The sequence below is a fragment of the Erythrolamprus reginae genome, chromosome 1, assembly GCF_031021105.1.
Source record: "Erythrolamprus reginae isolate rEryReg1 chromosome 1, rEryReg1.hap1, whole genome shotgun sequence".
Taxonomy (NCBI): domain Eukaryota; kingdom Metazoa; phylum Chordata; class Lepidosauria; order Squamata; family Dipsadidae; genus Erythrolamprus; species Erythrolamprus reginae.
The window spans coordinates 17,891,251-17,903,272 of record NC_091950.1 but is presented as its reverse complement, the minus strand read 5'-3'; the positions used below and the strand labels follow the sequence as shown (position 1 = coordinate 17,903,272).

The 12,022-nt window shown below is 39.6% G+C and overlaps 1 protein-coding gene across 9 annotated transcripts in view; it reads right to left on the bottom strand.

Moving 5' to 3' along the window:
- The window catches only part of UPF1 (UPF1 RNA helicase and ATPase), a 45,934-nt gene extending 34,199 nt beyond the window's left edge, over positions 1-11,735 (bottom strand). For 8 of the 9 annotated variants that reach the window (XM_070745833.1, XM_070745842.1, XM_070745822.1 and 5 more), the window contains exons 1-3: positions 11,331-11,682; positions 4,620-4,762; positions 939-1,028 (exon numbers count right to left, since the gene is read on the bottom strand). In XM_070745833.1, the coding sequence (XP_070601934.1) occupies positions 939-1,028; positions 4,620-4,762; positions 11,331-11,600 (503 nt within the window). In that variant the 5' untranslated portion in view covers positions 11,601-11,682. Of the gene's footprint in view, positions 1-938; positions 1,029-4,619; positions 4,763-11,330 lie in introns of all 9 variants that reach the window. The other variant, XM_070745849.1, reaches the window with a different exon arrangement.
- Between the last annotated feature and the right edge of the window lie 287 nt (positions 11,736-12,022).

The following is a 12,022-nucleotide window of genomic DNA, read 5'->3' as shown; positions in this document are numbered from 1 at the left end:
TGACCATGTGGACACAGCAATAGTTTATAAGGACAATGAGCAGTCACGTCATTTTTTTCAATGCCGCTGTAGCTTCAAACAGCTGCTAAATGGTCATAGGTCAAGGACTACCTGTATTTAAGTCAAATAGTATTCATTACTAATTCTTATTGCTATTGTTATTTCCCTATATTGTATTCATAATATACTCCTCAAAAAAATAAGGGGATCACTCAAGCAACACATCCTAGATCTGAATGAATGAAATATTCTCATTGAATACTTTGTTCTGTACCAAGTTGAATGTTATTTATTATTATTATTATTATTATTATTATTAATTAGATTTGTATGCTGCCCCTCTCCGCAGACTCGGGGCGGCTCACAGCAATAATAAAAACAATATACAGTAACAAATCTAATATTTAAAAATATCTAAGAACCCCTTATTTAAAAGCAAAACATTCACACAAACATACCATGCTAGAATGTGTACAACAGCAGGTGAAATTGATTGTCAATCAGTGTTGCTTGGACAGTTTGATTTACCTGGAGTTATATTGTGTTGTTTAAGTGTTCCCTTTATTCTTTTGAGAAGTGTACATTAAGGGATTGTATTTTATGAAATGCTAAGACTTTTGTGTACATAATAGAAAATACTTTATGTGGACTTAGATCTGACACGTCTGCCCTACTAAAATGTTGGTAAGATTTAAGCCACATTGTAGAAAGCATTTTTCAAGTGAGACTGAATTTTTGAAGAAACAGAAAGTCCCATAATTCAACAATAGAATACAAGCACTTCTATTCAGCAGAGACCTGAGCTCAATTGGCACAAGTTCTCCCTCAATATTTTAGATAGTTGCTAACAGCAAATTTGAATTAGCACCTGAAAACTTTCTATGTTCATACATTTAACAGAAGTGAAATATGATTTCTTTGTGGATGTGAATATTTACCTGCCAGAGGTATTCCCACGTCCATTGCAGAACCACTTCTTGCTGGTGTTACAATAGACCACGCAAGCTGGGTCGTGGATGCCACAATAGCTAAGGAAAACAAAGAGGGATCATAGCTGTAAATCAATTCCATTTCAAGGATAGGAAATCAATGACACTCACCTACCATACAAACTGATTAAAGAATTACAAAGACTACTATGTCACTGCTTCTGAAAGCTGGCAGAAGCATTACTAACTTTCTGGACTTTATACTATCACAACATGCCATGTGTGACAATATAGCCCCTTGTGATCAATGTCAAATACAATAGAATAGGGAATGGGAAAGAATAGAATACAGTGGAATCTCTGCTAACGACCACAATCGTTACCCGAAATAGGCCCAGCCCGGCTGAGGGGCTCTTGAGCAGCCATCCCCCAAAACACCCAGTGCCTCCAGCCAGTCGCTGGGAAGTTGGCCAGAGAAGGCAAAAGGTAAAGAGAGAGGGTGGAAGTGACGGAGAATGGACGTGGTTGTTCGGTATCCAAATTTTTGTTCGGTATCCGGTGCAAATTTTTAATCAAAGTTTTGGTTATTATCCGAAATGTTCGTCATCGAAGGCGTTCGCTAGGCAAGGTTCCACTGTACTTTATTGACCAATTGTAACTGGACACGCAAGGAATTTGTCTTCGGTGTATAAGCTCTCAGTGTATATAAAAAATACATTCATCAAGAATCATAAGATACAACATAGTGATAGACATAAATAAGCAATCAAATCATACTAGGAAAGTAAATAAAACAATATAAATTGTAAAGATACAAGCAACAGGATTATAGGCATAAGTAGGAGATAGGTAATAGGAAGGATGAGAAGAATAGTAGCAATACAGCCAATGTAAGCACTGCAGCTTAAAAAGTATGTTCAAACATTCACAATGCATTGTTAGATAATACAATTTATTCAGCTAAACACTGCAGAGTATGGCATGATCAAATCAATTTACCGTATTTTCCAGAGTATATATTTTGGGAGGTGGAAAATAGGTGTGGGGGGGGGGGTCTATCTACCAATCATTCAACTGGCTAGTGTCCTTAGTCTGTTCAGCTTCAGCACATTATTTTTTCCCCTGGTTAGGGCTGAAAAAGCCTTTTTCAGAGGGAGTAGGAATGAAAACAAGCCTGCAAAGACTTAGGAAAGGAAAAACTGCTTCATGGGGAATAGGAATAAAAATAAATGCTTGCAAACCAGGAAGTTCATTAGCACAGCTAAGGCTGAAAAAGCCTTCTTCAGGGAGAGTAGGAAGCCAGGAAGATAGTTAGCACCTAGTTAGGGCTGGGGGGAAAAAGCTTCCAAAAAGCTACATTTGGAGTAAAAGACGCACCCAAATTGTCAGGCTCTTTTAGGGAAGAAAAAATATGGCAGAAAAACAGAGTGGGCCTTGAAGGTCTTTTAGTAGGAAAGTCTATACTAGTGATGGCGAACCTATGGTACGCATGGCACAGGTGGCATGCGGAGCCATATCTGAGGGCACGCGAGGCACTGAGTATGCACGCACTGGCCAGCTGGTTTTCAGCCTTCTTTTAGGCCACTTTTGCTCTCACCAGGATGGCAAAAAATGACTCAACAGGCCAACTGGAAGTTCAGAAACATCTTTCAGCGGTGGCGAGGGGGGCGTTTGCCCAGGTTCGCCTGGTGCACCAGTTGCGGCCCTATTTGGATCGGGAATCACTGCTCACAGTCACTCATGCCCTCATCACCTCGAGGCTCGACTACTGTAATGCTCTCTACATGGGGCTACCTTTGAAAAGTGTTCGGAAACTTCAGATCGTGCAGAATGCAGCTGCGAGAGCAATCATGGGCTTCCCTAAATATGCCCATGTCACACCAACACTCTGCAGTCTGCATTGGTTGCCGATCAGTTTCCGGTCACAATTCAAAGTGTTGGTAATGACCTATAAAGCCCTTCATAGCACCGGGCCAGGTTATCTCCGGGACCGCCTTCTGCCGCCCGAATCCCAGCGACCAATTAGGTCCCACAGAGTGGATCTTCTCCAGGTCCCGTCAACTAAACAATGCCATTTGGCGGGACCTAGGGGAAGAGCCTTCTCTGTGGCGGCCCCGACCCTCTGGAACCAACTCCCCCCAGAGATTAGAATAGCCCCCACCCTTCTTGCCTTTCGTAAGCTTCTTAAAACCCACCTCTGTCATCAGGCATGGGGGAATTAAGATATTCTTTCCCCCTAGGCTTCTACAACTTATGTATGGTACGTCTGTTATGTATGATTGGTTTTAAAATAAAGGTTTTTAGCTACGTATTGGATTGTCGCATGTTGTTTTTACCACTGTTGTTAGCTGCCCCGAGTCTACGGAGAGGGGCGGCATACAAATCCAATAAAATGAAATGAAATGAAATATGAAACTTCCGGCTGGCCCATTTTCACCGTCCCCAGGCTTCAGGAGGCTTTCCTGAAGCCTGGGGAAGAGCGAAAAACAGCCCAATGGCCCTAGCAGATGTCCAGAGTCTTCAGTAAGGCCTGTGCGTATGCGCGGGGGGTGGGCATTGTGCACACGTGAGGTGGGGCAGCCTGGGAGTTGTAAGTATAGAGGGAGAAGGCGCTGCATTATGGTTGTGGGCATGCATGCGCATCCTTTTGGCACCCGAGCCAAAAAAAGGTTCGCCATCACTGCTCTATGCCATCCATTTCAGACAAATGGTTATTCATTCTCTTCTGAAAAATCTCCAGTGTTAGAGCATTCACAACTTCTGCAGGCAGAAAAGCATAAATGCAATATTCTTAGGGAGTCAGAAGCAACATGTTAAAAAACTGATCTGATGTATTAAGGAACCTTAAACAGTCAGATACAGAAGTACATAAAATATGGGATAAAAGCTTTTAGATCCAAGAAAAAGCAACAGCAATCCCATCTGATAAAAAGACTGGACCTCATACAAGATCATTAATTTTAATATATCTAACAGGAACCTATTGTAAATCGTTTAATCAATTGATAAAAACCATTCTCTCAATCCCAGCATACTTGCCCAGGTTCTATGTGAGGCCATAAATATATCCCAGAAGCCTAAGAAGAGTCACTAGATACTGATTTTAGTTTGGTTTAGTTTAATTGGATTTGTATGCCACCCCTCTTGGAGGACTCGGGGCGGCTCACAGCATATATAAAAGACATAATAATGCAATTGATCCAATTAATATAATTAAAAATCTTTAAAAATTCTAACTTTAAAACATTCATTAACATTCACTCAATAAATCACACTAAAAACACTCGGTCGGGGGAAAGATCTAATGACCCCAGGCCTGGCGACAAAGATGAGTTTTTAAACTATTTCGGAAGGCAAGGAGGGTGGGGGCAGTGCGAATCTCTGGGGGGAGCTGATTCCAGAGAGCCCCCCCACCCACCACAGAGAAGGCTCTTCCCCTAGGTCCCACCAGCCGGCATTGTTTGGTTGACAGGACCCTGAGGAGACCAACTCTGTGGGACTTCACCGGACGCTGGGATTCGTGCGGCAGAAGGCGGTCTCGGAGATAATCTGGTCCTATGCCATTATTTTAGGATGGCAAAATGGCATGGGAAATGAAAAAGTAAATCACTCCCTAGCCACAGGGAGAAAGCTTCACCAGTCTATTAAATTGATGCTCTGTTCTCATAACATCAGGCTCTACTATCTCACCTGCAGGCATGCACAGGAAGGTCCTTGGTGTAGTAAGTGTCTTCCTCATCTTCTTCAAAATTGAGCTCAGCAAGGAGTTGGCTGGTTTTAGGCACATTATCATCCACTGCCCCATTCTGGAGGATGCCATCTGGTCCATTTACCTGGAATTTATTTTTAAAAAAGTCACATATGCAACTAATTTTTTTTTAAAGCAAGTCGTACAGGTTTTTTAAAAAAAGGATACATCATACATCAATACCACTTTACAAGCACAGGTACAGAATCTTGAATTGTGATGACTTTTTAAGAATGCTATTTTTTAAACAAGTAAAAAAGTTTTCTGTACAGTAGCCACATCTGGTTCTGATCACTACCCCTTTGCTGTATTTCCTCTTCTATCAGCAGTTTCAAATCATACCTTTTCTTAAAGTATCCACAATACACTAAGAGCTATGGCACTAAAATAAAAACAGTCTCTTCAAACACCCATCCTTCTCTAAAATCACAGAATGAAACTTCACCAGGTTCTACCTTAATTCTATTGCTTTGATCTACCCCAGTCACAAGGCTATCTGGAAAGCCTCAATTCACAAGTTTCCTAAGCAATGATATAACACCACTGAAAATTCTGAAATCCACCCACAGATTTTATAGATGGGAACATTTTTGCCTGCTAAACAAGCATGGGAACATCTGCATTTGTTTAAACATTTGTCCGGTGTAATTTGTTTTTGTCTGGTAAGTCAGAGTTAACAGGACTGAAGCAAAGGCTAAAGCATTAACGTCTCTCTCTCTCTCTCTCTCTCTCTCACACACACACACACACACACACACACACACACATTTAAATTGTTATATCTTGAATGTGAGGCCAACATGTGCCATCTTTAATGCCCAAACCCCTCCATATTTATGTATCTTTTAAGAAATTAAACAAGTATTAATAGCATATTTGTGTGGTAAAATATCCCTAGGTACTATATAGGCTATATATGCATTATTATTTTTAAAAAGTGATGGTTATCAATCTTGTTTGTAAATACCAATTAGATGAAGTCACACTAAGGTGTGCAGGATCAAATCTACATATATTCATTAATAATACTGGGAAGCATTTAAATATGTTCTTCAAAAAAGGAAGTAGCAAAAATTCACTGCACAGTATCCTTTTAAGAATCAAAGCCGCAGCAATAGTACCAAATTACATGAACTTAAATATCATTTTACTTTATTACATATATAACTCTAGTCCTATTAAATTTTCTAATACCTTCCCCAAGAACATGATTACTGAAGATTTAAAAACCAACATGGACTACTGTTCTGGACAAGGTGGTGTGCATAAAATCTTATGGCAAGGCGGATTGTGCAATAGCTTTTTTTTTTTTAACAAAGTTTTCCCAATTCAGGAAAATATTAAGAAAATCAATAATAATAAATGGCTGTCAAATTGAAATATATTATGTAGATCTGGCAGTTTCAAAGTTCAATGTTTTTCAGACTATTTCAAGTAAGTTAGGAAAAAAATGTCATTATGAATAAAACTACAATAGAATTAGAAAATAGTAATTCCTAAAAGTTAATGCTGCAACCGATTAGGTCCCACAGAGTTGACCTTCTCCAGATCCTGTCAACTAAACAATGTCGTCTGGCAGGACCTAGGGGAAGAGCCTTCTCTGTGGCAGCCCCAGCCCTCTGGAATCAACTCCCCCCCGTGAGAGTCGAATTGCCCCCACCCTCCTTGCCTTCCGCAATATGTTGAAGACCCATCTATGCTGCCAAGCATGGGGGAATTAATTTCCCCCCCTCACCTTTTCTGATTTAAACACTTGAGATTAGTGTGACTGTTTTAGAATTGCTAGTTTTGAACAATACGTGTTTTTTAATATAGTTTATATTGGATTTGTATTCTATTGTATTTTATTGTTGCTGTGAGCCGCTCCGAATCCTTAGAGGGGCGGCATACAAACCTAATAAATGTTGTTGTTGTTGTTGTTATTATTATTAACACATATTTGCTTAGGAAAAAATTGACCTATCTTCTAAATAAATATGTTCCTCAAACACTTACAGCATATTAAGTTTGCAAAGAAGCAAGAAAGAACAATTTATAGAGCAACTCTTTATCGTTCCTTGGGCAGGCAAACCTAAAAGACAGCACCACAAAAGTTGGGTATAAGATAGAAATATACATAATCATATATAGGGAGACAATGAGTGATCCAGGAGATTCAGAATGGCGCTCCGAGTCCTCAGAGAGGGGTGGCATACAATCTAATAAATAATAATAATAATAATAATAATGATGATGATGATGATGATGATAATAATAATAATAATAATAATCTCTCCATTTCTAGCAACTGCAATAGCTACAAGTCTGCAGGCACAAAACAAAATCAAAATACATTGTAAAATAACAAGTGATACTTTACTGGTTCACTAGGTAATTCACAAGTTCAAAATTATATCTCAAGCCCATCCAATCTTTAGTCAGAAGACACAATAATCTGACAAATCCATTTTGAAGAATACAAATGTAAGCATATGTAACTCTAATTTCCATACATAATTTCTATAAATAAACTATAATTACATGCATGAGCAAGAAAAAACCTGCTCAAACATGGGGCTCACTCTTTTCCTTTTATACAAATAAGAAAAATAAACTAAAATCTAGTTTTTGGTGAGCAGGTTCCCAATGTGTTGCTGTATATAGTTGATGAACACTTTTTGGTAATCCTAGATTGCAGTTAACATTTTTGGATAGTGTATTAAGAAACATGGTGGGCAGGATGTTTGGATCACTTTGACTCTACCAATATAATTAAGTCTATTTTAAGATTCATGTTACAAATTTTATCTAAATTTCTTGTCAAAATAGTAGAGTAGCCCATGTTGGATTGGGTTCTTTAGGCCACAAAGAAGAATTCAGTATCACAGATTGCCTATTTCTTTCATGATGAACAGTAGTCTATAAAAATTGCTTGCTTTCCCCCATCTGTTTAAGAAAGCCATACTTAGAAACAAATTTTCTAATCTTATGTAAAGCTAAAATAAAAAACTATTCTAACTTGAAAACCTAATTATTTTTCCCTGTTATGTTAGGTAAAGAGAGTGGAGAGCAATATTAGAGTTCTTCTTGGTCATACACATAATATTGCAGTGTTGTATAATATGCAATTCAGGGTAATATTTTTAGTTTAAAATAAGAACATTTTGTAAAAATATTGCCATCTGATTTTTAAAGGGTTATATCAGATGCCTTAGTACACAGCTAATTGGTCAAAACCATCCCTTAAAGCCTCAGCATCTGAAGTGACCTACACCAACCTACCCCTAACCATGAATATTAGCCTATTAGTATAAAAAAGCCACTGAAGTAGTTTTTTTACTTGATTTTCCAGTACTGAAAAATTCTGAAGAAGATCAAGAGACATATTGATATAACATGTTGAATAGAAAGCAGTGTGCATAAGTATTTTACTTGCTGGGTTTTCCATTCACATTTTTATAAGCCAGCAAATATAACAATATGTTTAATTCTTTTCATGTTAAGGCAGAGGACAAGCAGAAGTACTGTTACTTACACAAGATGTAGTTACAGAAAACAGAAGTTTTAAGTTTCTGAATCTCGCAGAGACAGCTGTTGCTAGGTAAATCAAACACCAGTATGTTTATCACCCTAAAGTAACCAGGTTCTATTTTTTTAAATTATTTTAAGATTACAGTATTCATAACCCATTCCTAACTTTGTCTGGAGTACTCATATCAAAAAATACTGGAAAAGATAGATTGAAGACTTTCAAAAGCAGAAATGATCCAATTCTCAATCTTCACAGATGTCTCCCCGCCCCCCCAAGCCCCCCCCATCTTTGAGATAATTACATTTCCAGAATGAATGACTGAAAAATTACTTAAATGCAAACAAATTCCACATTCCAAATGTTCTGACAGCCCAGGCAGGGGACCTCCTTATTTCCATATTCAGCTATTTTGTAAGTAGATAAAGAGATTTTAAGATTGGGATGGGAAAATTTGTTCAGATCAACATCAGAAACCATATTGTGACAATATGTCCCTTCATCCAATTCACAGAGTAAAAACTCTTGTTTTGGTAGGAGGCAACACAGAAACCAAGCAGCGTTAGGCTTGGCTAGCATCTCTCAGTCCTCTAGGGCAAGCCTTGGAAGTAAAACAAACATCCTGGAAAAAAGCAATGACAAGCCACTTCTGTATGGCTGCCCAAGAAAACTATTTAATGAAGACAAAGGTGATTTCCACCACCACGTCTTGTGTTGCTAACACTTTAAAAATACATCTTTCATCATTAGCCAACCTGAAGACCCTTTTTATTAATATAGCAACAGACTTTCCACAAACAGCATACAACTGCTTTAAGTTTATGATGGGTTAAATTTCAATAATGAAACTGATCTTAGAGAGAGAAAATCAAGAAATAGAATATGCTACATATAATCTCTTCTTGACTCTGAAGTCCCCAATACATTTGAAAGAAAACTCTCTTCTGAGGAACTGAGCAACCATACTATGTTTTGAACGCAATTCCTATTTTATTTCTATTTGAGAATAAAATATAGTGAAGAAAATAAGGCAATGTCCTTCATTACAGCGGTGACACTAAAGAACAGGAAATTCTTAGAAAGGCACCACAAACCTATGGCATATCCTGAAAATTCACATCTATACTAAAATGAATTATATCTTTACAGGCATATTTGCAAAACTTCAAATGACTTGTCCAGAACAAGAGGATTAAAGTTAAATCACCTAATGGACTCACACTGGAGGAAACCTGACCCAAGATGCAAAACTGAGGAGTACTACACTCAACTGTTAAAGTAGAAAAGACAAAAATGCAGACTAGGAATCATCAACAGGATGGCATTTCTTTGGGAAAGGTTTAATTATACATATACTGTACACACCTTGGCCCCCAGTTGAGGCCCCACCCAATTACGCAGAAGTTAAAGTACTATCTTATGCTGTTCTAGCTACAATTAATACCTGCTATGATAGAACACCTTATCCTTAATTGAGATATAAAACTTCCCTTAATCTATGAAGAGCTTCTGTGGGTACCTCTTCTACTGCCACTTGTCTAAAATTGTATTTTTCTGCCTTTTAAAAAATTTGGTCAACCCAGGATAGCCAACACACTTTATACTCCCATTTTCCTTAGGATGATAAAATACTTTAATCACAATACATATACATTTTCCCATTTCCCAAATATATACAAAATCCTCAATTGTGTTTTTACTGCTTTAAGCACTAACAAGTTTAGAATTTAAACCCATATCTCACAATCTGTCACAAAGATGATTCAACAAGTCATCTTTACAGGAACTCTTAAAAAGGCCATGCATGAAAGTCACAGAAACTGAGAATTTTCAAACCACTTTCTTGGAAACAACTATGCAAATTCAATGCTTCACTGACTTCAATGCAGTCTTCTGTCAAACAGGTGCAGACAATGCTACTTTAAAGCGTACCAAGGTACTAGTTATTAACAGCTCGAAGACAAATGACTTAACACACCAGCCTCAAATCAAACTTAGCTGCCACTAAGACTCATCGAAAAGCCATTATAATTCTAGCATCTGATCAACCTATTCCAGATAGTTTGAACACAGCCCATTTTCTCTCACTTTGCCTCTGAATCAGCTTTTTTAAAAAAATTTTTTAGCAACTTCCGTAGCTTGAAAGAGTTTGAAAGTCACTGGCCCAGCAAACAGGTTCAAGGTATCATTGGGCCCTTTTGTTTTGATAATCAGTTACCCAACTGAAACACTATACATACATACATACATACATACATACATACATACATACATACATATATTTATTGGACTTTTATGCAATATATATATATATTTGCTTGTTTTTGTAGTTTTTCATGGGTATATGTATTGTTGTGAGTTTGGGTTATTCCCCGAGTAATAAAGACACTCAAAATATTACAGGAAAAAACCCCAAACTCACAACTATACACACACACAAACATAACAGGAAGCAATTCATTACGTAATCATATCATGCATGGGCATTATAATTCTGCCATGCATGTTGCTTGCAGATAAATGAGCAGATAAATGCTTCATCCACGTCCCCCATCTGTTTCCTTCATAGAAAAGGCCACCTTGAGCAACAAAATACAAATGTACCAGGCATATTCTTTTCAATAAGCATCAGGCTAAAAAGTTACAGGTTTTCCTACTAGACTCTGTATATCTTCGTGGGGCAATTTAATTTTAATAATAATACTAACAACAACAATAATAGAAATCACACAGTCCTAGACACTTGGGTAGTGTTTGACTTGTGATATTGTGATAAAATCCAGCATATGAATCTCGTTTGCTATGTATTACTGTTTTTGTGTGAATATAATAATGATGATAATAGTGATAATAATGTTAACGTGGAAGGGATCTTGGAGGTAGGTCTTCTAATCCAATCCCCTGCTTGGACAGGAAACCTTACACTTACTTTACTTACAGGTTATAGAAGCACTTTGCCTCTCCTACTCGGGACCTGCAAGCGGCCCTTTTATCCAGTGCCAAGTGCCACACAGACAAGACGTGGACTTAAAAAGTTCGCCTCCCACTCGTCCCTTCCCCCACCCCCCACACACATCCCGGCCTTTAAACTTAAACACCCTCCCCGCCTGGCGGTTCTAATTCTCTCCCACTTCGCAGGCCTCACCTGGGCGTCTAGCTGCCCCGGCGTGACGACGGAAGGCGGCCCCCCCGCGCCCACTCCGACGCCAACCCCCGGGAGTCCCGGGGTCCCCGGCGCGACGACGCCTCCTCCGCTCCCGGAGCCTCCCCCGGGCGGCGTTTGAGTCTGGCTGGGCAAGGTGAAGTCGGTGAACTCGAACTCGGAGCCTTGCGTGTCAGCGCCCAGCAGGTCGGCCTCCTCGGTGTCGAGGAAAGTCAACGTCTGCGAACTGGGCCCGTAGGCTTCCACGCTCATGATGGCGGCGGCGGCCGTTCCAGGTCTTCCCCGGCCTTCTTTTCTCTTTTTTTCCCCCTCACAGAGACGGCGGCGACCGCGTTGGCAACGGCGAGTTGGCGGGTTTCCTTCTTTTTTTTCTTGAGGCCCGTCAGAACGAGCGCGAGGCTTGTTACCTTAGCGGCGTTCTGCGCCTGCGCAGAACTTTAGGCCTCAACCGTCGACCGAGCCAGACACTCTAACAACGGAACAGCCAATGAGCAGGCGGCTGACCGCACGCCCAAAGAGCCGCGAGCCGAGATGAGAGAAGGGAAAAAAGGAAGAGCGCCCCCCTCCACTCTTACTGCGCACGCGTCTTGCGCTCCGCGCCTGCGCCAACTCAACCGGCGGAGAAGGCTGTCGAGCACAGCGGGAAAAGGCGGCTTGAAGAAGGGTGGCAGCCG